This window comes from Schistocerca cancellata, chromosome 9 (genome assembly GCF_023864275.1).
Source record: "Schistocerca cancellata isolate TAMUIC-IGC-003103 chromosome 9, iqSchCanc2.1, whole genome shotgun sequence".
Classification (NCBI taxonomy): Eukaryota; Metazoa; Arthropoda; class Insecta; order Orthoptera; family Acrididae; genus Schistocerca; species Schistocerca cancellata.
In genome coordinates this window covers 282,599,517-282,627,432 of record NC_064634.1, presented here as the reverse complement: position 1 = coordinate 282,627,432, position 27,916 = coordinate 282,599,517, and the positions used below count along the sequence as shown (strand labels likewise).

Genomic DNA, 27,916 nt, shown 5'->3' with positions numbered 1-27,916 from the left:
AACTCAAATTTTAGAGACGAAAACATCAGAAAATTGACTTTTCCTATTTTTGTTCACTAATACTCATGGTATCATATTCTGGGATAGCTCATTGATGAGGAAAGAAGTGTTCATTCCACAGAAGCACGTAAAAATAATAGTATCTGGTGTGGTAAAAGCCACATGTATCAAAATACTCAGGAAATATCCCTAAACAACAAAATTTTGTCAGATTTCAGACTGACCCAGTACACACACAAATTGAGTGAATTTGTTGGAGAGTGAAACATGACATGTCAGAAATCATCAAAATAATAAAAGATTGCACCATGTCAATGGTATTTGAGTCCTGACATGTATCATCATCATTCACAGCACACGAACCTACAGCTTTGCAATTTTCAAAATACTGCAAACAAATGTAATTCCTGAGCTAACTTACTCATGGTATGAAGATAATTCTTAATGAATACCAGGAAATAAAAACATGCTGCATTAACAAAGCAAATGAAAATTATACAAGCACACACACAGCAGGACCTGCTTCTTTTCTCAAGAGGTATAGCAAAGAGAAGCTTCTCATAATTTTGTCAAAACTCTAAGGTATTTCAAAAAGTTCAACAACCTGTGGTGGTGGTGGTGGTGGTGGCGGTGGTGGTGGTGGTGGGGGGGGGGGGGGGAGAGAGAGAGAGAGAGAGAGAGAGAGAGATAGGTGTGTGTGTGTGTGTTTTAATGGTGTAGTGAAAATATTCGAATTCCATCAGTGTGGATGGATATGTGTGTGTGTGCGCGAGTGTATACCCGTCCTTTTTTCCCCCTAAGGTAAGTCTTTCCACTCCCGGGACTGGAATGACTCCTTACCCTCTCCCTTAAAACCCACATCCTTTCGTCTTTCCCTCTCCTTCCCTCTTTCCTGATGAGGCAACAGTTTGTTGCGAAAGCTTGAATTTTGTGTATATGTTTGTGTGTCTATCGACCTGCCAGCACTTTTGTTTGGTAAGTCTCATCATCTTTCTTTTTAGATATATTTTTCCTACGTGTGTCTGTGTATATGCGGATGGATATGTGTGTGTGTGCGCGCAAGTGTATACCTGTCCTTTTTTCCCCCTAAGGTAAGTCTTTCCGCTCCCGGGATTGGAATGACTCCTTACCCTCTCCCTTAAAACCCATATCCTTTTGTCTTTCCTTCTCCTTCCCTCTTTCCTGACGAGGCAACCGTTGGTTGCGAAAGCTAGATTTTTGTGTGTATGTTTGTGTTTGTTAGTGTGTCTATCGACCTGCCAGCTCTTTTGTTTGGTAAGTCTCATCATCTTTCTTTTATATATATATATATATATATATATATATATATATATATATATATAGGGAAACATTCCACGTGGGAAAAATATATTTAAAAAGAAAGATGATGAGACTTACCAAACAAAAGCACTGGCAGGTCGATAGACGCACAAACACAAACACAAACATACACACAAAATTCTAGCTTTCGCAACCAACGGTTGCCTCGTCAGGAAAGAGGGAAGGAGAAGGAAAGACAACAGGATATGGGTTTTAAGGGAGAGGGTAAGGAGTCATTCCAATCCCGGGAGCGGAAAGACTTACCTTAGGGGGAAAAAGGACAGGTATACACTCGCGCACACGCACACGCACACACACACACACACACACACACACACACACACACACACACACACACATCCATCCGCATATACAGACACAAGCAGACATTTGTAAAGGCCATATATATAATATATATAAAATTTTCCTTTCTGCACTGGTCTTCCACCTTGCACTCTAGGTGAAGTCCAGAACATATAGATGCCATTACCACCCAACCAATATCTATCCATTGAAGTGAAACTATTCTGTCATCTCTCTATTCAGGCTGTACTTATTCTTGGATCATACCAATTATTAAACTGAAACCAAAGAAATGCTTAAGCTCAACATGATTTGCAAGCAACGATTTGCCACTTTTTTGCTATTGTATACATATCAGTGAATTCTGATGCAGAAGTGAAGATGTCTTCTGAGAAATACTGAGACCAGTGCTGCAAAGTGCTTTTCAACATCACTAGAACCCAAAAGGAAAATGTCATATTACCAACATGTGATGTGTGCTATGATATTTAAAATATTAACAGAATATACTAATGTACTTCACCTCTGTACTGGTACCATCTGCAAAAAGAAAACTCTTCTCAACAAAATACTTCTCTCTCGTAACCACCTCTGTCACTGCGTCACCTCAATTTATAAAGCTGAGGATTCACTTCATGAGACTCTTTTTAGAATGATACATTGTTATGAACATGCACCAAGAGACTGATTGGAAGAAATGTTTCCAATTCATTACTGCATTTGAGACAAGTTTCTTCATCACTGCCTTCTTCCGAAGATGATTCTTTTATATCATTCGCCAGCAGTTGTAGTAGAAATCAACATTAGTGAAGACATCTTCAGACAAATCACTGTTGTCTGACATTTTGTTCAAAATATTAAGTATTTTACTTTCAGACAAAATACATTTTGATATTACCGAAGTGAAAACAATAATATCCCACTTACAAAAAAAAAAAAAAAAAAAAAAAAAAAAAAAAAAAAAAAAAAATTAATGTGAAAGTTAACTTTCACAATTCTTAGCTCAGAATTAATACCAGCACTATTGTGCGGTTGAATGATAAGAATGGTAAAATCTAATCAAAATATGAACCCCCACAATAGTGTTGGTCATTATTTACTACACAAGAACTATCATAATTTGAACAGAAATATGAAGAACAGTTTTAGTTATTACACCTATTTTGATAAGAAAATGTTAATATTGTCGTTCTTGTATGCACTGTAATGAAAAATAATGAAACATCTTGTCTTGGTCTTACAAGAATGGACATGAGTCAATATGAGCCATAGATGTGAAAACAAGTCAAGAAAATATTACAAACTGACCCATCAAATGAAAGGGATATGAAACAGGCAAAATACCCTCAGACTTCAGAATGAATGTAATAATGGCATTCCAAAGAAAGCAGGTGCTGGCACCATAAATCTTGCCAAACTATCAGATTAATAAGTCATGCTTGCAATACATTGACATGGATTACTTAGGAAAGACTGAAAAACTGGTAGAAGTCAATCTCAAAGAAGATCAGTTTGAGTTCCAGAGAAATGGAGGAACACATGAGAGAACAATGACCCTACAACTTATAAGATTAGTTAACGAAAGGCACACCTGCAGTTACCGCTTTTGTAGACTTCGAAAAAGTTTTTGACAATGTTGACTGAAATACACTCTTTAAAATGTTGAAGGTAGCTTGGATCAAATACAGTGAGCAAAATGTTATTTACTACTAGTAGAGAATCCACGCTGCATTTATACGAGTTGGACATGAAAGGGAAGCCATAGTTGAGAAGTGAGAGAGACAGGATTGTAGCCTGTCCTTGAGGTTATTCAATCTGCACACTAATTTTGAAGGAAAGCAAGGGTACACCTGGAAAGAGCATTAAAGTTCAAGGAGAAGAAATAAAAACCTTTCAGTTTACCGATGACACCGTAATTCTATCCAGTGGCTATGGACTTGGAACAGCAGTTGAATGGAAGATGCTGTCTTGAAAAGAGATTATACGATGAACATCAACAAAAGTAAAACAAAGGTAATGAAACATGACAAACCAAATCAGGCGGTGCTGAAGAAATTAGTTTAGGAAGTGAGACATTCAAAGTAGTAGATGAGGTTTTGTTATTTGGGCAGCATAAAACTGCCGATGGCTAAAATATGGAAGATATAAAATGCAAACTGACAACAGCAAGAATGGATTTTCTGAAACAGAAAAATTCATTGACATCTAATACAAATTTAAGTCAGATGTGGACAACAGACAGTTCAGACAAGAAGGGAATATAAGCGTTTGATATGTGGTGCTACAGAAGATTCAATGTTGGAGGAAGGTTCCCCAGAAGGTAAATACTCTAGAATTAAAGGAGACATGCTATTTGCAGCAAGTTGGCTGGTTGTGATGGGGATAGTGTGGGCAGGGGGAGAGACTTGGGGGGGGGGGGGGAGTGGCTGTTGGCTAGGAGGGAGATCCGTTTGCTATCTAGGAATGGACAAGAGGGGGGCAGATATAGCTGCAGCACCTGACGGGAAGTGGCACATGCTGAAGGTCATGAGGGGACGTAAACTGGGAGGGGTGACAGGGCGGAGTAATGAGAAACTGTTGGCTGGAGGTTGCGTGGACAATGGGTTACCTGAGACTGAGGCCAGGTCTGTTGTGGGAGTGGAGGATACGTTGTAAGGGTAACTCCCATCTGCGAAGTTCAGAGAAGATGGCGGTGGAGGAAAGGATCCCGGGGGTTTGCATTGCGAAGCAGCCATGAAATTAAGTGTGTTGTATTCAGCAGCATGTTGTGCCATCAGGTGGTCAACTTTGTTCCTGAAAACAGTTTGGCAGTGGCCATTCATCCTGGTGGACAGCTGGTTGGTAGTCATACCAACAAAATAGGCTATATAGTGTTCGTATTAGAGTTGGTATACGACATGGCTGCTTTCACAGGTGGCCCAGCCTCTGAAGGGGTCAGATAAGCCTGCAACAGAACTGAAGTGCGTGGTTTGGCATGTCTGGTTTGGGCAGGTCTTGCACCTAAGTCTGCCACAGGGATCTCTCTCTCTCTCTCTCTCTCTCTCTCTCTCTTTTTTTTTTTTTTTTTTTTTTTTTTTTTTGTGGTTTTAGGGCGCAAAACTTCTATGGTCATTAGCGCCCAGCCCGTGACTTAGGAAACAGTAAAAAACCGAAATTTAGAACCAGCAGCAATGGGAACAAAGTCATAAAATTGGAGAAACTAAAAGCAGAAGGAATGCTTAAAAATCCAGTACAGAAAGGGGTTGGTTGTCCCCAAAAAAGCTTCAAATGACTGACGTCATTTCACTGTCACTAATAAACTGGAGAACGCGGTCGGCTGAGCGCGTGTCATCAGCTAAAATCGACGATAGATCAGGCGACAGCTGTAGACGGGAGCGTAACGGATTAAAATAGGGGCATTCAATTAAAAGGTGTCGTACCGTCCACAGCTGAGAGCAGTGGGGACAGAGTGGGGGAGGATCGCCGCTTAAAAGATGTCGATGTCGACGGTGTCGACAGGGATCTCTGTGCCATCTGTAAAAGCAGCCACGTCATATATCAACTCTGCTGCAAATACTGCAAAGCATTTTGTATTGCTATGACTACCAACAAGCTGTTCACGAGGATGAATGCTCATCATCAAACTGTTGTCAAGAACAAAGCTGACCACCTGTTGGCACAACGAACAGCTGAGCACACCATGCTCAGTTTCAATGGTTGCTTCAAGACCTAAGCCATCTGGATCCTTCCCTCCATAACGAGATTCTCTGAACTATGCAGATACGAGTTACACTTACAACACATCCTCCGCTCCTGTAATTGTTCTAGCCTCAATCTCAGGTAACCCATTGTCGCTGCACCCTCCACCCAACAGTTTCCACTTCCTCTGTCCTGTCACCTCCCCCCAACTCACGTCCCCACATAGCCTACTTCCCTTCCTAGCTGACAAACTAGCCTCCCTCCTAGCTGCTAGCCACCCACCCCCAGTCCCTCTCACCACCTCTCTTTCCCTCTACCCACACCATATTGGCCATATTGACAAACATCCCAAACAGTCTTGCCAGTCGGATTTTCGTAGTACATTGTAATTCTGCTACATTCGAAGATGAACAATACGGAATTTATATTTACTTCGTTGGATAATGTATGAGAATGCAGTGGTCGAAACTCGGGGCAGAGAAAAAAAGCTAGTCTTCCACTTTTTTTTTTTAATTTTACTGACGCAGAGGTTTTGGCGCCAGTATTTATCTTTGTGCCTACAAAGCATGCCTGTGTAACGCTACATATATTCGACGGCAGAACTTTGCTTTGCACTTGATTCTAAGCCGCAGGCGGTTTTTTGGATTACAAAAACCGGAAAAAAAGTGCGGCTTAGATTCGAGTAAATACGGTAAGTGAATGACTTCAATCACTTGGGAAGTGTAATAATGGATGATATGTAATGCTCAATAGAAATTAGGAAAAGAATTGCAATGATAAAGAAGGATTCAAGAGGAAACAGAAATTACCTTGTGGACCACTAAACAAAGATCTGAGGAAAAGACTTGTCATATGTTACATCTGGAGCGCTGCACTATATGGTGCGAAGACCTGGACGTTTAGGAAGGAAGATGAACGAAGATTGGAGGCACTAGAGGTGTGGATATGGAGAATTATGGAAAAATTGAAATGGGCGGACCGAGTAAGGAATGAAGAAGTATTAAAAAGAGTTGGAGAAGAAAGAAACATACTGAAAGTTGTCAGAAAGAGAAAACAAACTGGATTGGACATTGTCTGAGGAGGGACTGTTTATTGAAGGAAGGAATAGAAGGAATGGTGGAGGGGAAAAAGGGAAAGAGGAAAAACAAGATATCAAATGCTGGACAATATAAAAGGAGACAAATATCCAGAAATGAAAAGACTGGTTATGGACAGACAAGAGTGGAAGAGGCTTAATCTATGACAAGACCTGCCGTAAGGCAGAATACCGTGCTACTACTCTGCTGCGGAATAGCATTAGCACTGTCAGTCTAGCTGGCACCATGTAGCTCATGAAAGAAAAACTCCAAAAGCTATCAAGTTTTCCTTTTTTGTGTGTGATTATCAAAAAGCCAAAGCTTCCACTTTTCAATGATTGGTCTCCTTTAAGCTTCAATTATTTACGAATTCTGAAGATTGGATGTGAAGATAAATTACAAATGAGGATGTACTGAATTTAATTGGGGAAAAAAGAAATGTATGCCACAACTTGAGTAAATAGGGGTTCAACTGATAGGATACATCCTGTGGCATCAAGGAACTGTTAGTCTGGTAAAGGAAGAAAGTGTATTGGGGGGGGGGGGGGGGGGGGGGAATTGTAGAAGGAGACAGTAAGCAGGTTCACATGGAGGTAGGCTGCAGTAGTTACGCAGAGATGAACAGGCTTGCACAGGATAGGCTAGCATGGAGAGCTGCATCAAAGTCTTCGGCCTGAACATCTCCACCACAACAACATGAAATGCATCTAAGCTATAACCTAAAAACAAAAATATTAATGTTGTTCTAGATACTAATATAACAGTTGTATCCACCATAAAAACCAGGCAGAAGTTGTTTCGGCCAGACGCAGAATGGCCTTTGTTGTTGTTGTTGTTGTTGTCGTCAGTCCTGAGACTGGTTTGATGCAGCTCTCCATTATCAATAATTTTTTCCTATGTTGTTACATGTTACACAAGAACAGACAAAGTATAAACTGGACCTAAATGAGAAGACAGGGATTACAGCTGAAAGAAAATTGCAAACTTAATTTTTGTAATGGAACATTAATTTGCAAACAGCATTAAGAAGGATGGCATACTGAAGGAACTGAAAATGAAATGATCATATGGCATTGTTGGCCAGGAGGTCCCATTCGAAGGAGTTCGGCCGCCATATTACAAGTCCTCTTTAATTGACGCCACATCGGCAATTTGCGAGTCAATGATGATGAAAATGATGATGGTCACACAACACCCAGTCTCCTGCCAGGAATCGAACCCACGGCCCCCTGCGTGGTAGGTGGTAACACTACTGCTACGCTACAGAGGTGGACACGGAAGGAACTATAACCTGTAGAATGTAAACAGAAGCCAAGTCTCAAACCATATAAAAGTTGTGATATGGGAAATTTAATGAAAACAATGAGTGGCAGTAAATGAAATTCGAGTTGAATCGTTGCTCTTTGACAATGTTTCAATATATAAAGTGAATCAATAAACAACAGACTTTGTTGGCCACATATCCATTTTATCTGTTGGTCCATGAGTGGGTTAGTAGTTCAGACATGGTACATCAAATTAAAATTACTGCACATGAAACCATTAAATTAATTTACCAATGTAGCATACTCACTCCCAAAATTTTGACAGTATTAATTCTTCCTATGTATCACACACAATGATCATCACCAAAAAATACATGCAAATCAGACTCATAACATTACATACTTATTTTTCCTAAACACAATTCATGAATGAATCGGAGGGGAGACTGTAGACTAATTTTACTGGAAGACTGTGTATCCTCCATCAAACAGTGAGTGGTTGAGTATAAATGACAATGTTGGTGTGGATGTAGTTATTTTAGGTACCCTCTCAAACTCCCCACATTTCTTGAGTGTCATTAAAACAATGTATTAGCAGCAATGCCTGTCTGTAGATAATTATGGAACAACAAAAATGGCTCTGAGCACTATGGGACTCAACTTCTGAGGTCATTAGTCCCCTAGAACTTAGAACTAGTTAAACCTAACTAACCTAAGGACATCACACACATCCATGCCCGAGGCAGGATTCGAACCTGTGACCGTAGCGGTCACGCGGTTCCCGACTGAAGCGCCTAGAACCGCACGGCCACACTGGCCGGCATTGAACAGTATCGCGCAATCCAAGTTAATGAGTATTCATCTTAGAGAAGGTGCTGCTGAACTCTTAGCCTCACATTCAGTAAATAGTAAGAACTTAATACAAAAACATATAAAGGAATTAAGAAAGTATCAATAAATCACCTGTGATGTGACTCCTTTTTCCTCTTGTGTTTATGTCGAACTTGAGTTTCTCCCTCGCTCAAAGGCCTTGTATGTTCAGCGCTGGGACTGTGACTTGGAGCCTGCCGCTTCAGTTCTTCCTGTGCTGCTGGAAAAATATGTATACTAAAACTACAAAAAAAAGTATAATGAACTACAATAGCACGCTTCCTAGTTTTGAGAACTGTTACTTTTTTCATCATGGAGGAAAGTGGGGTAGGTTTCAGGTGGTTAGGAGGATGAGAAGGCCTGATTTGTTTTAAAGAGAAAGCAAGACATAAATTATGGTGGAGTTCTAAACAAGAGCAGGTGAAAGATAAATATATCAGTAAGTACTGCAATAGTTTCAGTCTAGAAATGGGAAAAATCCCAAGAGACAGGCAGGGGACAAGATAAAGATGAAAAAATGATAAAGATGACAAAGAAAAAGCAAGAAAGAGAATAAAAAGAGGGGAAAATAAATACATTGGGGATGATTTTTTTAAGAGAGACAGCAAGTCCAGATAAGCAGCTGGATGGGAGAAAATGTTGTAAAGAAAGTTTCCATCGCCAGGAAAATGAATTTCTTTCTTATCAAGAGAAAGTGCCAAATAAGTGAGTCAGTCTGACGAGAAATCTAGTTATAATGCTAATATCAACAACTTTTAGGTAATGCATCAATTCTCAAAATGACACAAATTATCAGTAAGAAAATAAAAGAAATCAACAACTGACTCTGAACAATCAGTCACTGAGGAGATCTATTTTTTTCTACTTTGCTTGTACAGTATATGCTGCATTGGTTCTGTGCAGTAATACACTATCTAATCCAAGTTTCATATCATGACTGAAAGTTTCTTTTATGTAAATGCAATCAACAATATAACATAAGAATCATCTTAATTTTTCAAGGAACTCCTCAACAGAATAGGAGTGACCCATTAGGAAACTCTTCAGTTTCAATCTGAAAGCCCATGGACTACTGCTAAGATTTTTGAATTCTTGTGGTAGCTTATTGAAAATGGATGCAGCGCAGTATACAGCACACCTTTCTGCCCAAGAGTTAAGGAAGTCCATCCAAATGCAGGTTGGATTTCTGCCTAGTATTAATAGAGTGAAAGCTGCTTATTTTTGGGAATGAGCTGATATTGTTAACAAGAAACGAGAATAATATATATTGAGAGGCCAATGTCAGAATACCCAGACTAGTGAACAGGGTTCGATAAGAGGTTTGCGAACTTATACCTCTTATTTCCCAAACCGCCTGTTTCTGAGCCAAAAATATCCTTTTAGAATGGGAAGAGTTATCTCAAAAATATAATACCATACGACATAAGAGAATGAAAATAAGAAAAATAGACTAATTTTCGTGTCAAACGATCACTTACTTCAGATACCGTTCGAATAATAAAAATGGCAGCATTAAGTTTGAAGAAGATCCTGAACTTGGCTTTCCACAACAGTTTACTATCTATCTCAACACCTAAAAATGTGAACTGTTCAGTTTCACTAACCATATACCCACTCTGTGAAATTAAAATGTCGGGTTTTGTTAAATTGTGTGTTAGTAACTGTAAAAACTGAGTCTTAGTGTGATTTAGAATTAGTTTATTTTCTACAATCCATAAATTTTTGTCATGAACTGCACTATTTGTAACTGAGCCAATGTTGCACACAACATCCTTTACTACCAAGCTAGTGTCATCAGCAAACAGAAATATTTCAGAGTTACCTGTAACACTAGGGGGCATATCATTTATATACATAAGGAACAGGAGTGAGGCCCAACACTGATCCCTGGAGCACCCCCCACTTGACCGTACCACACTCAGACCCCACATCACAGCCATTCTCAGCACTGTGAATAATGACCATTTGCTGTCTGTTGTTAAAGTATGAGGTGAACCAATTGTGAGCTACTCCTTGTATTCCATAATGGTCCAACTTCTGGAGCAACAGTTTGTGATCAGCACAATTAAATGCCTTAGTTAAATCAAAAATATGCCTAATGTTCGAAACCTTTCATTTAATCGATCCAGTACCTCACAGAGAAAAGATAATATAGCATTTTCAGTTGTTAAACAACTTCTGAAGCCGAACTGTGCATTAGCTAGCAAATTATGTGATATAAAATGAACAATTATCCTTACACACACAGCCTTTTTCAAAAACTTTATCAAACAGTGAGGGCATAGAAATAGGTCTAAAATTGTCTACATTATCCCTTTCTCCCATTTTATAAAGAACATTTAATACTGAGTTCTTTAATCATTCAGGGAACTGATGAAGTCTTAAGAAAAAAATTACAAATATGGCTACGTACAGGGCTAAAATGTGCAGCACAGTATTTTAATATTCTGCTACATACTCCCATCATGTCTTCAGTGATTTAGTTATTGACTCAATTTCGCCCTTGTAAGTATCACAGAGGAGTATTTCGGAAATCAGTCTTGGAAAGACATTTTCAAAGAGAGTTATATGATTCCCTGTAGAAACTAAGTTTTTATTTAATTCACCAGCAACATTCAGAAAGTGATTGTTAAATACTACACATGTATCTGGCTTATCAGTAACACCAAAATTTTTACCACATACTGACTTTATATTGTTGACATTGTGCTGCTGACCACACACTTCCTTCATAACTGACTATTTGGTTTTAATGTTATCCTGTGAATTTGTTATTCTATTTGGGTACCCCATACTCTTTGCCTTCCTAGTAACATTTTTCAGCACCTTACAGTACTGCTTGTAATGGGCTACTCTAGCTTGGTTGTGACTACTTCTAACATTTTGAAGTAATTCCCACTTTGTTCTACATGAAATTCTTATCCCACTATTCTGCCACCCACAATGCCTTTTACTGCTAGTATCCTGTTTATGTTCTAATAGGAGGCAACTTTCAAAGAGCATGAGAAATGTTATAAGGAAATAATCACATTTGTCAGCTATGTTATCGGCACTATAAACATCCTGCCACTGTTGCTCCTTAATGAGGTTTACAAAACTCTCTTATTGCTGTAGGATTAGCTTTTCTACATAGTTTGTAATTATATATAACATTTGTTTGAATACAAAAATCGTTTAGGATTAAAATTTGTGCATCATGGTTTGAAAGGCCATTCATCCTTTTACTCAAAGAATGCCCATCTAGTAATGAACAATGAATAAAAATATTGTATATAGCTGTGCTACTGTTCCCCTGCACCCTGGTTGGAAAAAAATACAGTCTGCATCACATCATACGAATTTAGATCTTCCAACATTCCTTTTCTTGCACAATCACATACAAAATTAATATTGAAGTCACCACATACAACAAATTTTTGGTACTTTATAGAAAGTGAAGCAAGAGCCCTCTCTATCTTGAGCAGAGAAATTCTCTCAAGTCAGAGCTAGGAGACCTATAAGTAACAACAATTAGAAGCTTAGTTTCACTGCCCCTGCACGACATTCAAATACCTGTTCAGTGCAGTGCTTTGATGCATCTATGGACTCAAATGGAATGCTGTTCCCCCCCCCCCCCCTCCCCCAATACATGGCCACTCCCCCACTCTGAAGAATTCCTTGAAAAACAGCGAGCTAAATCTGTGTACTGATAAAGGATGCCTCTGAATTGTCAAATTATTTAAGTGGTGCTCTGATATAGCAGTAATTTCAGAGTCAAAACCTAGATGCAGTTCACTGTACCTCTAATACCTCTTATACATTGAAGTGCCAAAGAAACTGCAAGCATATTCAAATATAGAGACACAAACAGGAAGAAGATGGCACTGCAGTCAGCAACACCTATAAGACAAAAGGTGTCTGGTACAGTTGTTAGATCACTTACTGCTGCAACAATGGTGTGGGGCTTGTGCAGTTTGAGTGCTATGGGACCCCTTATACATTAAGTGAGTTTGAACGTGGTGTTATAGTTGGTGCATGAGCGAAGGGACACACCATCTCCGAGGTAGCGATGAAGTGGGGGTTTTCCCATACAATCATTTCATGAGTGTACCGTGAATATCAGGAATATCAGGAATACAGTAAAACATCAAATCTCTGACATTTCTGCGACCCAAAAAATATCCTGTAATAACAGGACCAATGACGACTGAAGAGAATCGTTCAACATGACAGAAGTACAACCCTTCCGTAAACTGCTGCAGATTTCAATGCTGGGTCATCAGCAAGTGTCAGCATGCAAACCATCCAGCAAAACATCATCGATATGGGCTTTCAGAGCTACAGGCTCACTTGTGTACCCTTGATGACTGCACAACACAAAGCTTTTCACCTCACCTGGGCCCATCAACACCGACTGTGCAGTGTTGATGACTGAAAACATGGTCGGACACAAGTCTCGCTTCAAATTGTATCGAGCGGCTGGATAAATTGTATCGAGCGGCTGGATAAATTGTATCAAGCGGCTGGATGTGTACAGGTATGGAGACACCCTCATGAATCCCTGGACACTGCATGTCAGCAGGGGGCTGTTCAAGCTGAGGGAGGCTCTACAATGGTGTGGGGCTTGTGCAGTTTGAGCGCTATGGGACCCATTATACATCTAGACAGGTAACATATACGTAAGCATGCTGTCTGATGACCTGCTCTCCATTCATGTCCATTGTGCATTCTGATGGACTTGGCCAATTCCAGCAGGACAATATAACACGCCACACATCCAGAATTGCTACGGCGTGGCTCCAGGAACACTCTTCTGAGTTTAAACACTTCCACTGGCACTTACGTCCCCAGACATGAACATTACTGAGCATATCTGGGATGCCTTGCAATGTGCTATCAGAAGAGATCTACACAACCTCATACTCTTATGGATTTATGGACAGCCCTGCAGGCTTCTTGGTGTCTGTTCCCTCTGACACTACTTCTGACTTTAGTAGAGTCCATTCACATAGTTTTTGGCACTTCTGCGTGCTTATGGGGACCCTACACATATTAGGCGAGTATATGAGTTTCTTTGGATCTTCAGTGTATTCTGATGAAATATGGTAATTGCTTCAATACTTGGATACCTGATCTCCTTCATAGGCAGTTTCCTTATTACAGGGACTTCCTTTAAGTAGGGATTATCAGCTGACTTCAACCTAAAAAAGGTGCAGCTGTAACACTAGTACAGGAGTTTTCCCATGAATGATGCCACCGCTGCATGCTACACTGTCACCTATAAGCTTTGCCAACCCCCCCTTCCCATACCTATTGAGATGCAGGCCATGCCTAGTGAAACCCGATCTACTGACTGACTCAACTGGCACCACTGCAATGCAAGCCATGCTCTCCACTATCAGTGCCTTTTCAAGCCCCATGTTAACTTGCCTAGCAGCAGCACTAGGATGAGGCTGCTCGTGAAGCAGAAACAGGTGCACAAAATGCAAATTTGTGCCACCACTTTGAGTAGCTATCTTTTCCAGGTCACCACCTACATCATACTACCCATCTCTATGAAGACTATTCTGAACTCCACCCACGATTCACTACCTCATCCTCTTTTGTTAAAATTCCTACATAAGTCCCCTAAGTTAACTGCCACCTGAGCCAACCCTGCTCTAGGCTTCACAACACTGGTGGCCTGGTGCTCAATCCCCAATACTTCCTGAATCTCCTCCTCCTAGCTGCCTTCTTACAAACTGCCAGTTCCCATTCCCCACCGCCCTTCCCCCTCCTCATCCGATTTAGTTCCTCCTTTGTGTTTTGTGTTTTGTAACTGCACCTGAAGGGCACAGGTCTTACACTCCTGCTCTTCTATCAATTTATTTCTGCTACAAATTCTGTATTTCCAGGAGAGGATCTCGCCAGAATGGCCAATGGCTTCCCCACTGCATCCCCCCCCCCCCCTCCCCAAAACAAATCTCACACCGTAACCCACTACACACAAATCAACAACAAAGCCCATACTTCTCACTCACGGTAAAATGTTAGCAATTACAGAAAAAAACTAAACATCCACACTATCCAAGTTCAATTACTACAGTAGAATGATTTAAAGAATGAACAATACTGATCTCTTGTTTCACTCTCTACTAAGAAAGTAACTACTTTTATTAATACTACAAAGCCACAACTAATACCAATACCACGAGAACTTCCCACAATTTCTTACCTAAAACCAAAAATTCAAGCATCCACTTGAACACTCAATGAAATTAAACACAGTGAATGGAAGTTTCTGTTGAAATATTTCACTAGAAACTGTAAGAAACGTTGGATGAAAAGTACCATACTAAATTTAATAAATGACTACAACGCACAAACAACTTTATACAACACAGTGAAAGTTATGTAAGACACTGGCATCGGCCCCAAAACATGACTCTATCTACGTTTTGACAGAAGTATAGGTTATTAACAGTGGGCAGCAGTTACCACATGAAGGGTCTAACCTTCCTCCACCTTAGTATCAAATCAAAACTTAATTTAGAATTTCTTCCTTAGAAAAGGAAGGGAAAGGAAAGGAACATGGCAACCACTACACAAAGCAGTGTTTATAGAAACTTTAAAAAACCAATGAAGAAGAGATTTGGGAAACAAAAAATGAGTGACGGTTAATATTTGATCTCCAAATTCCAAACAAAAACTTCAATTCAGGCACGTTTTCTACATTTAATACATGTTGCTGGTATGTTATACATCTCATTTGTAGAACCAAGTTCCTCTTGTGTTGTTCTGCTAGCATGAAAACACAACAAATTTCTTTATTACAAATAACCTTAGATCGCGCAACCAAAGCTGAAAAGATTGAGCGTAATGGGAGGGACAAACAAGCAATTTAAATCCGAGATTATAAAAGTCTATATTAACATAGAGCGAAAGTCCACATGTGTAATAGCTGTTTATCGTGTTTACCCTGTATGACAACCAGTTTCATATTCTGGAGGTATATCTTCAAGTCATATAAAATAAATGTTTCATATGCCCAAAATTCCAAGGTACAGGTGTGCGTAAAAACATGTCACTCCTCAGTAAAACCTTGGGTGAAACGACAGATGGGTGGTATCCAATACAAACATATCTCCAAAACACAGTCAAGACACGAGCTCAAACAGCACATGATAATCCACGTGGCAGGATAAAAGCATAATCAGAATCCAAAGGAGAAACAAAAAATTAAAAGACATACAATCCTATCATACAAGGATTGTCATGTGCTGTCTGGGTTTGTCTCTTGACTGTGTTTAGGAGATGTATTAGTGATCTTGCATGGTTCGGATCAGATGCCCATCTGCCATTTCATCCAAGGTTGTACCAAGAAGCGACATGTTTTTGCACATACTTGTACCTTGGAATTTGTAGCACATGAAATATTTGTTTTATATGACCTGAAGATGTACATCCAGAGCATAAAACCAGTTGTCATATAGAGAAAACGCAAAAAAACAGCAAAATGTGCTGGAAGAATCATTTCCTAGAACCTTTAAAAATGGCAGCTACATCCAATTTCTTCTATCTTGCAAGTAAACACAGATTTCAGAAGAATGCTAATATTTTCTCTTTGGTTTCATTAACATACTCACCCTGCAAGCGAGCTAGTAGAGATGACTGCTGGGCTGGTGCAGGAGTACTATTGCCCGTACTGGTTCCACAGCTATCTACATCTCGACTAGGAACTGGTGTAGTGGGTGGTGACAGAAGATCACTTGATGCAGGAGATGGTAAGGATGAAATTTCATCCTCATCTGCACTCACTCTCTGCACAGGGCCACCATCTGGTAGTGTTGGGCCTGAAGCAGATTGTAAAAAGGTTTACACTCATAAGTCATACTGATTACTTACTTTATACTGACAATGATTCAAAGTACCATAATGGGAACCCACCAATTACAAGTGTCATTCAATAATTAAACACACATGGTGCAGGCAACACCTAAAGCAGGGAACTGAAATTTCCGTAAGTGTTGGCTGACAACCTTGAAAAGAGTGTTAGTCATTTGTTCTAAAGTCTTAGTTACAATGGACAGTCCGCTCAAAGAAAGTAGTTTTGAAAAACAGTGTTCTGTGTTCTGATTTTTACTTTTGGGAACTGTGCAAGTACCGCCATAAGAAATATTCTCTTGAATTAAAAAGTAACTGTACGAACTGTGAGCATTTTTGTGTGTTGTTGGAAAAGTTTAAACATGCCTGCAAAAGCATAACTGATGAGCACCCCTCCAGGTGTCTGATAGCAGCATCAACCTCAGCATTGTGAACTTTTACTATTCACTTATCCAAGAAGACCAACAACTTACAGATAGACAAAGTAAGTGCTTGCACAACTCATTTCATCATTCAAAACAAATGCTACTACCAAAGACCTGTGCATGACGAGTTCCCAAGTACAAAGCACAGAGGTTTCATACCTGCACCAAGCTCAAAAATTGTTTCAATAGCAAAGATGATGCATTTTTGGGCAGATTTTAGCCTGCGATGGAACTTTGATACTTCACTTTGAGCCAGAATGCAAGCAGGAATGCACAGAGTGGAAATAATCTGTCCATACGAAATTCGAAACACGCGCCCATCAACTAGTTAGATCCATGTTAACAGTATTTTGGAGTGCCTGTGGTATGATTTTCTGTGATTTTCTTGGAAGAACAACACACTATCAACAACCTATACCACTCAGGCTTGATTCCCAACAGTGAAGCCCATGCTGAAGAGGAAATGGGATGGCAGAGGAAAGGCTTATTGCTCCTTTGACACAGCACTCAATCTCATATGGAACATCTAACACTGGGAACTATTACAAAGTGGTTTGGGAGCTTCTACCTCACCGTCTTCAGACTCCTGACTTTGTGCCTTCCAATTTTCATCTTTATGATCTGATGAAAGAAGCCTTGCATGGCAACGAATTCAACTGCAACAAAGAGCTAAAGAAAAAGGTACAGAACTGGCTTCGACGTCAAGGCAGTGAATTCTTCACTGACGGGAAAAGATGACTCAGAAGAAGATGGGACAAGTGCATAGAAATTGGTGGAGATTATGTGAAAAAAATACATAAAATGTTTTATTCATTTAATAAACCACTTTCTGCTGTATAGCAATTTGTCTTTTTAATTACATCAGGAGTAAAATTACCTAATATAAAAGCTTATTTTAATCAACTAATAAAGATATCACAGAATAGTTGTAGTAACTTGAATGTATTATTAATGTGTGTATTACTGATGTTCTTCCTGACTGTTTCCATTTTTTTTAATAGTCATTAGTCTAACATCACATCTAGCTAGCTGTATTTACCTCAATTAGAACAGGTGTCTCAGAGGTCAAGAAATGGGGGACATTTTAATATTCAATTTTGGTTTTGATTTTTGTTTCCATTCATTATCATAATTTCTTATCTGAAACCATCACACAACTTTAAATTCCTGGAAAATTCAGCCTTTAATACTCTATAGTCCCTTTAACCGCTACATGTGCTCTTTGTCATGGAGGGATCAATACTGAACTCTTTACCAATGATTTGTGACTTCCAGAAATATGTAAGCACATACTCAGTGCTACCATATTGGAGTTTTGAGCTCAGTTCCTGTGCATGCAGAAAAATAATAAGGAATTAAGGATTTGACCGGCTTTTTGCAAGGACACAAATTATTGTTTTGTTTTATCATCCAAACATGTTTCATCACAGTTGTGGCATCCTCAGTGTTTTTTATTAATTATTATTTTCCTTTTATTTTACACTGAGAGACCTGTGGTTTCCAACCAAAATCAGCTACAGGTCTGATCAGACACACAAATTTGCGCAGTGAAATGTGCGTACAAACCACAGCGACATCACAATGTGCGGTATTCACAAACAAGCAGGAAAAATCATTCACCTCAACTACACAAAGCATGTCTGGTACATAAAAACAAACTTGTCACAGCTAAGGAATAACAAAATACTACAATGACGACATGGTGTATTAATTTAGACCTGTGGCTGATACTGGTTGGCAGCCACAGGATGCTCACAATGTAGAATCAAAGAATAATAATAATAAATCCAGTGAGGATGTAAGAACTTTGGTGAAACATGTTTGGGTGACAAAACAATAATTTGTGTACTTGCAAAAAGGCAGACCCATCCTTAATTCATTATTAAAATATTCAATGAATAGGAAAATAGTTTCCCTGAATCTGCCTCTTCACATGCCAGTTATGAGCTGAACAATGTAAGAGTATAAGTATCAATACAGTTCCTATCTATTGATTCTTGCCCTTCTTATCTCTGCTGAACAGGAGCCCGCAGATGGCGCAAAGATTCCATGACTTGAGTATAGGAGCAGTCTGGCGTCTGATGACTTCACACATGGCAGTAAGTCGCAGGGCATCTGCAGAACGAGTCGCAGGTGAGTGCAGGGTGCACAATCATAAACCAAAGTTTGGAAAATAGGTACAAACTTTAATAATGGTTGATTCACGTTATTTTTGTATGAAAGGAGGCAGTATGTAATACCTTATGGCAACCAGACTGAATCACAAAAGATTTCACGAGATCGTTCTCATCACTTTTTGAGACTTACTGAAGTTATGTGGAGTAATGAGAGAAGGAATGTGATAAGGCACTTGTCACTTAGGCACATGATTAGCAACTTTTATCATAGGTATACCTAGGGAGTAAAGTTACTTGATAATACTGTCAAAATTGAGAGCCCAATGTCAAACCAACTGGACAACAAACTAGGATTCAAGAACTTGCATTACTCTAAAACTGGCATGGGGCCTTACTACCGTGAATGTGAAAACAGATGTACATCAGCTAAGCCAAAATGATGCTGACCAATCTTGTGGATTTTAAAGCTAATTTAAAATCTGCTATACATGACATACTTGTATTCCATATGCACCACCTTGTTGCTAAATATCAGGTGAAAGATTGGATTAGTATTTGTGCTTTGTCATTAAAGTTGTGAACTAGATAAAATGTATATCTTTGAACAACCACCCTTTGCGCAATTTGTTCAAGAAAATGAGGAAAAATTCAAATGACCTCCTACAGCCTGAGCTGATGTGTTTACAAAATCGCTTTGCAATTCAACTGCAACATCTTCAAATTGTCTATCTTCAGATATATTTGACAAATCAAAAGAGGTCAACACAAAGCTGCAGGGAGATAAAATGAAATTCATTAAGGCTACAGGTATAACATCTTCATTGATTGCCAAATTGGATCTTCACACCAATAACTTGAGTAGACAGAAAATGTCACTTTACTTATCTTCAAGAAACTATATTTAAAGATGGAAAAAGGCTTTTAGATGCAGAATAGATGCTTTTTTGCTAATACCTCAAACAAACCAAAGGAGTTATACAAACTAAATTTAACTGTGTCTGTTCCTGAAATACCACTGTGAGGGCACAAATCCACTTTCGGTAGACAGAAGGGAATTTCATCAGAGGTCGCACAAGCAACTGACTGATTTAAAATACAACTTGCTTTTTCAGCAGTGTAGCCATGAACGTTTCTGGCTAAAAGTGAAGAATTCCTATCATCATCTACAGCAGGAAGTTAAGTTGCTTATTTTAGTCTTACACCTACCTACTCACTGGAAAGGAGCTGCAGTGAGTTCAGGAGTGGGTAAAAGATTGATCACCAAGCACTGATAGCACTCAGTGAATGATGATGATGTCAGGCAATAGTAGAGTAGTTGTAATGGCATAGCTAAAGGAGTATAACAATCATCGTATCAGCTGTGTGGGTCCCATTCCACAGCTTGACGCCCAGTAAATTCTTAAATTATATCCACTAGTGACAAGTCATACTTGTTTGAACCGAGATAAATAAAAAATATCTAGTGCCAATTATATGCATTTGCATCTATCATGCTAGCCAACAGATTGCAGAAAGGACCACATGTGCACATTACTACAATAACATCCAACACATTTCGAGACCTGCATAAAGATTAGACACGAGTACAGACACAAGACGAAGGTAGTGATCATTTCTCATTGTGTTTGATGTATTACTTCACATTTTGTAAACTTACAATGTCCTTAATTATGGAGAAAACCTATATTCCTTGAGTACAATCTCACTGGAGCTGTACTATGAAAAGCATAATTGCTACTCCTCATATAGCAAAGATGACAAGCCGTAGATAGGCACAACAAAAGACTTGTCACAAAGTAAGCTTTCAGCCGACAAGGTCAGAAATGGACACACACACACACACACACACACACACACACACACACACACACACACACTGGCTGCCAAGGTCTTGGCAGCCAGGCACCAAGAGAGAGTTGCATTCGCGGAAACGTGTGCGCGTGCGTGTGCGTTTTGTCCATTTCCAATGAAGGTCTTGTAGGCCGAAAGCTTACTTTCTGACAGTCTTTTTACTGTGCCTATCTGCGACTCAGCATCTCCGCTATATGAGTAGCAGCAACTATCCTTTTCATAATACTGTCATTTTCCACCATGGATTTTCCACTGTTTGATATTACTGAGCAACTTAAGATCCCAATGAAACAATTCTGGTAGCAGATAAAACTGATCAGCTCCATCCATTAGATACTAGCCACTAAAATAACACACTCGGCTGCCAGATTATTCAGTGGTAACAGTCAAAACTGAAATGAGAGGAGTTTCATCTTGGCTACAGTGTGAAATATGGCATCCAGGCTACAGTCCACAGTTGAAATATGCTCACTATTTTTTATTTACTTAAATTTGCCATATTTCGTGACAGTTCTTTTTCCGTTAGACGTTTTCACGGCGATATTAGTCTTGGCTTCAGTTGTCTAAGTATGATTCCACAATGCATCTTTGTTGGTTGCAGAATTGACGTGGTTCAACGTGTTTCCCTCATTTTGGTGTTTCAAATATCAATTCTTCAAATTTAGTTTCTTCTTATAGTTAATACAAGAAAAAACAGTAACATAACTCAAAATTATTTATGACTGCGACCTTCACATTGTTCTACCGTCAACACACACCAAGAGTTAACTGCCGACTGAGTACAGTCAAAGACGACTCCAGCGTCAAAGATATTTTACACAATTCACAAGTTTCCACTTGTAATCAGTCTCTTTGCTATTCTTCGATACATTTTCTAATAGTAATCAATATGCTTTTACTCTCAAAAACAGAAGTAAATTAACATATAATAAGACAAATTATAATAAATCCTGACAAAAATATAAGAAGACATTTACAATTCGGTATCGACAAATACGGTAAAAAAATTACATCTCCCAGATCCATTAAAGTGCTTAGGACCTGTTACTTTGAATTATACAATAATGAATGCTAAAACCTGGAGAATGTAATAAAATTTAATTTTTAAATCCAAACACGTCAGGAACAAATGATGTAATTTCGATTCTGCAGTTTGCAATGATTTCTTGTATACCATGTTTTCACAGTATCAAACCGCAGAGGTGGTGTTAATGAACTGTGTCTTGAAGTGCATATTTAAGATCCAGGTGAATAACTGTGAAATTCAGAGGCTAAGAAAGGCATATGTGAACATTATCATATATAAACACGTCAAATATTCATTGCAAACTTGTCTGAGAAGTATTTTCTGGTGGCTTTGTGCATTAAATTGCTTTTTTTTTTATGGCTAAAATAGGTTGATTTCATGTGACCTATAATCTTGAATGTGCTCATTAGTCTGGACAAATGATGCAATTGTAGAGTGACCACACAGAATTCAGAAATGCCAAGCCAAAGAGCAGGGCATAGCAAAGTGATACTATATGCCACAGCAGCGAAGCCATGCACAGAATCTGGATATCACAAACAAACCACTATGGATTGTAAGTGCAGTAATTTTAAATGGCAAAATCGGTACCATCATGTGGCAACTTTGACATCTAATGGTGGAACTTTACCTACACTGCAGCAATGACACCTGGTAGCAGGACAGGTAACTTCAAGTAACAATATGGGAGCCCAACAAACTGCAAGTGATAAAAAGTCCATCATGTGGCGAGTCACCAAACTGCAACAACATAAATGCACCAACCAACCAAGAGAAGAGTTATGAGCAGACTGCCCTGTGATGTGGCCAGCCGAAACATACAGCATGTTTACACAATTAAGAAGTCACAGTAGCAAACCATTCTGACATGCTTTTTATTGTGAACTACAAGTTCATCTGATTGTTGATTTATGTTGTGCATCTTATTTATATGTTTTGTGTAAAATTGTGAATGTTAATGTTGTGTTCAGTTTTGGTACAGTCGTGTATTAGGGTGCAGTATCTTGAAAAATGTAGAAGATAATAATGATTTGCAAATCAGTAGTTGTGAGCTATCAGTAGACAGCCCTTTACGCCATTTGACTGGCTACTTGGAAACACTAGTAAAATCAATGACGGAGAGACCACATATAGACAAGGAAAAGTTACAATCAGCTTAGGAGGCGATCTTAAAACCATCACAAGAAAACAAGGACAACACAGAAAAGATGATCCCAAGAAAATGAAAACATGAAGAAAGGGACACAAAACTGCGTAAGAACCTGTTCCAACTCTGAGAAGATATGGGTAGTGTGTGGAGACAACAGAAAAAGCCAAGAAACATGTTAAGGAAGCTAAAAGGGCACTAGAAGAGAAGATCAAAAAGTTGAAACATGTCATGACCAACAGATTAAGACTGTGGAAAATGCAACAAGGCTGTAACATCACTATTGAAGGACTAGAAACTAAACAGACTGAAATGTCTACTAATTTTTAGTGACAAGTGACAACCATGGTAGATGTCAGATGATCAGCTGATCTTTTGGCAGACGTCAGCAGAGTTCAAGCACTAGGCACCAGGAGCCCTGTGAATGCCTCCTCTTCGCTGCAGTGCAGAGTTCTGTGATCTTAATTTTTTTGGTGCTTTTTGCCTTGCTTAGTTTATTTTGTTCACTTGGCTACTGAGACAAAATTACGATTGCATACACTTACTCACTGAGCACACTGCATTTTCTTGTCATTACATTGAATGTGAAGGCATGCAATTTATTAGGATAAAGTAATACTCCACAGACCACACACTCATTCGTATCTGATTCTTGCTGTGACCAGAACATAATATCAAGCCTAGCAGCCCACAGACTTGCGACAGTGGTGACCCCGACATGATCACAGAGAGAAAATAATCCAGTAACACAGATGTATTATGACAAACCTTTGAGAATCAGAAATTAGCGAAATGATGGACACATCAGCAATACAAGACTTGCAGTGTGGCTACCCCGATTTTGGTCACACAACCCGGCACTATGGTTTGCGGAGATGGAAGCAAGTTTCCTCTGCACCAGAGCGACCACCGATTCCACTAAATTCGTGTTGCTGCTTAGTCAGTCAGCCATAGTTCACGACATTATAACTTCATCTCCAGATGTGGACTCATCAAGTGCAGCAGGTTCTCATGCAGCAGGATGTCAGCAACAGAAAACTATTCCAGTCCCTCCATCATTTACGAAGCAAGGTTGACATGTGCACAGTGTCTGATGCATTGCTGTGCACATTGTGCAGCAGCTGTCTGCCAGCACAGGTGAAGGTTTCACAAACGCATCATATCGCTCGATGTGCTAGTGGAGATGGTGGACCGGAACAGGACGCTATCGTGCCAGACTCCTGCCCTGGTACTATGACAGTCTGTAACAGTACTTATGGTAACATAAGTGGATTATGAACAAGGTAGACATGCTGAGTAAGCAGATGGGTCAACTTTTCTCTGAATTAAAAGCTAGACAACAGTTTCACACAAGATCGAGAAGTCATTCCTCAGCGAACTCCCCAGTATCCACAATTCAGCTCTGACGTATCTGTGCTGGTACAATAATAAGTTCAGAGACCAAGCACACAAGTGTACCTCGCCGTATACCTTCCTCAGTGGTAAATGACAGGAAGAATAATCACTCTGGATAGTCTTGCCATCATTGTGCCACTTGATCAAAGACCAGAAGACAGAATGGAAGTGTTCCGGCCTAAGAATTCTATCACGAACCCAGTTATATAAATACTGGCCAGCCACTTTGTTTTGTCTTTCTGCGGATAATAATTCAACCACCATCACATACGGAATGCAGCACTTTGAGTTCGACCTGGGACTACGACAGGCCTTGATATGATATTTCACCGTATTGGATGTAACTGAACCTATGATCAGAGCGAATTTTTTAGTGCATTACTATTTGCTGCTGGAAGTCACCAATGCTCCTAATAGACAACATCGCTGGACTATCTGCAGGCGGATTCCGTCATAATGGACAGTACAAGATGCCAAACTGATCCTGTCGAAGGGCGATGGGTACAGCAAATGTCTAAAACAATTTCCTGGTATAATGAGACCTCCTGGCACCCCACAAAAGGTATTTTACAACACCAAACATAACACCAACACTACCGCAGGCTCACTGACTTCATGCAGACCCAGATGTCTCACCCCTAATCGATATGCCATTTCCTACACGGAATTTAATATCATGCTGAAGGAATGCATTATTCACCCATCTAGCAGAACTTGGTTGTTGCTCCCACATTTATGGCCAAGCAGAGATTACCTTTTTAGGCCACTGCATATCACCAGCCAGATCAATGCTATTATCACAAAAAGTAGAATTTATTTCATGGCCACAAACTATCAAGAACTCCAAGGAATCTTCACAGTTCTGTAACTTTTATCAACATAACCCACCTAATGCGGCAGGACTGAAGAGCCCATAGCTTTAGCTGGTTCTAAGGTTAAAGTCAAAATGTTGGAGCAGTGGACAGAGTGAATGGATAACATATTTGAAGCAGCTAAGAAAAGTGCACCAGATGCAACCCTTCTTCCACTTCTGGCTTTAGAAACACCTCTCGCGCTCATAGTAGACGCTATCCAAATGAGAATCAGTGCTGCACTGCAACAGTATGCAGATGAGGCCTGGCAGCATCTCACATTCTTTTCACAAAAACACACTCTGGCTCAGCAACAATGGAGAGCATATGACAGCAAGTTACACGCAGTTTGTGGACCGATAAATATTTTCAGACACAGTTGAAAGCGAGAGGTTTTGTCATTTAAACAGACCATAAACCTCTAACCTATGCCTTTTGGGGGGGAAAAAATTAAAAAATGTTCCCAGAGACAATAAAATCAAATGAAATTCATAGCACAATTCACCACTGTTTTAAGGTACATATGAGGAACGGCAATGCAGTGACAGACTGCCTGTCCCAGGTAGCAGTATCACAAAGATAGTTGACTTGTGCAGCTAGCCCAAGCACTACGATTTTGAAAGGGAACTTCAAGACTCCTTAACAGGTACCACATTTTTTATCAGATACCACATCTGGTCTCCAACATAAGCCTGCTGACATTTCAGCAACAAGCACCAAGTTGAACTGTGAGGTTTCAAACAGGAAAAATCATCTGTTCATTCCTTCAGCACTACGCAAGCAAGTCTTCGAAAGGTTACACAACTTATGCCACCCCAGCATGATGGTAACTATTACACCAATAGTTAGCCGTTTTATGTGACCTGGACAGTCAAACATAGGCTTGTGCATGCATATAATTCCAGCGCAGCAAGATATCTTGCCTCGTTCAAGCGCTGGTAGGTAATTTTCTAGGCACAACAGCATGATTCGCACATCCTCATAATGATGTTGTTGTAAGTCCACTACATCCATAAGATGTAGATAGCGCAGTGCACCACAGAACAACAAGTTACAGCCCTGCTAGTAACGGACTGGCCAAACTTTGAAACTGGTCGCTTAAAGCTGCATTAATGTGCTATGACTATCAATGAACATCTGCCTTACAATTGATTTTGCTCGACCTACGCAACATGTGCAAACCGGAGCTGGACGCCTCACCAGCAGAGCTAATATATGGGGATAGTCCTACGGTTTCCCAGCGAGTTCACCAATTCATGTGCATTTTCAATGGTCGACACTAATATACCAGAATTCATTGCCCACCTCACAGAAAGGAAGATACAGATATGGCTGCAACAACCATTACACCATGATAAAGTACAACCCTCCATACAGCGAGAGTTACAATACTGTACACACGTAATGTTGTGAAGAGATGGCAGCAGCAAATGGCCACTGACATCACCTTATACTCATCCACATCACATCATTAAAAGAGGTGAGAAAAAATCTGAAATCCTCATAAATGGCAAGATGAACACTGTCTCCATTGACAGAGGGAAGCCAGTGTTCATCATACTACAATCTTCAAATCCACATCTTCCAACAACCAGACCAAATTTTTGCTCATCACCAAGCAGCCTCAACCGGTATCTTCACCGGCTCTGGCTCAATGCTGAACAGGTTCTGGAGGGTGGGTGCATTTCTCGGCACGATACATGGATAGCGCTCTGGGTATCAATCGAGGATGGTGATCCGCTTTCCCGGAGGTGGCTGTGCAGCAATAGAGACAATCATGCCAAGCGTCAAATGATCAGCTGATCATTTAGCAGATGTCAAACAGGGTTCACACACTGGCCGCCAAGACCATTGTGGAATGTTCTTGCTGCAGTGCAGAGTTCCATGACCTTAATTCTGTCAGTGCATTTTGCTTTGATTTGTTTGTTTGTTTGCTTGCTTGGTTACTGAGAAAAACTTGTGATTACACGCACTTTGCATTAGTGAGTACATCACATCTTCTTGTTACTATGTTGAATGTGAAGACATGAGATTTAAAAGTGTTACTCCAAATGACACATTTGTTTGTATCTGTTTCTCACTGTGACAACAACACAATGTCAAGTTTGCAACGCCTAACAATCCGCAACTTTGCGACAAATTTAAGGCCGGCAGTAGCAGTGCAGAGGCAAGAAGACAACGAGAGTTATGCACGATATCAACCATTTACAAGGAGGAACACAACTAGAGAATAAAACCAAAGAGACTGATAGAAGAATTAGTACAGTGAGGTAAGGTAATGCTGTTACATTAGTCGACAGTAATAACAGGTGCACCCAGACTAACACAGGGCGGAAATATAAAGATGACATAGCACTGGAAAAACATCAAACAAAACTAATTGCCATCTCTACATATAAGCCAGCCTCCAATCGCTGCAGAACAGATGATGCAAGAACTAAATTGATTATGTAAAATGTACTGCCACAAAAGGAATATTTGGAGGAATTTGAACATGTCGGGAACCATCAACCACGTGATTCCAAAGGATCTGCACCATATGAGATCTTACTTAGCCAAGAGTCAGTATTTTATGGTATTATTTGAATACCCACCTGGGAATGACACAACTTGGGAGGAGTGAGTATGAAGGACATGTTGGAAACAAGAAAAGGTATTATCGATTTGAAAATGAGGATAAAACAGGCCAAGGGGTAGATTCAGAGTAGCTGTAGCGAACCAACAATTATTCTGCTGAGATATCAGCTGA

At 39.7% G+C, this 27,916-nt stretch overlaps 1 protein-coding gene across 3 annotated transcripts in view; it reads right to left on the bottom strand.

Moving 5' to 3' along the window:
• The window catches only part of LOC126100146 (splicing factor, suppressor of white-apricot homolog), a 161,737-nt gene that overhangs the window by 6,998 nt on the left and 126,823 nt on the right, over positions 1–27,916 (bottom strand). For 2 of the 3 annotated variants that reach the window (XM_049910688.1, XM_049910686.1), the window contains exons 12-13: positions 16,117–16,323; positions 8,606–8,732 (exon numbers count right to left, since the gene is read on the bottom strand). In XM_049910688.1, the coding sequence (XP_049766645.1) occupies positions 8,606–8,732; positions 16,117–16,323 (334 nt within the window). The remainder of the gene's footprint in view (positions 1–8,605; positions 8,733–16,116; positions 16,324–27,916) is intronic. The other variant, XM_049910687.1, reaches the window with a different exon arrangement.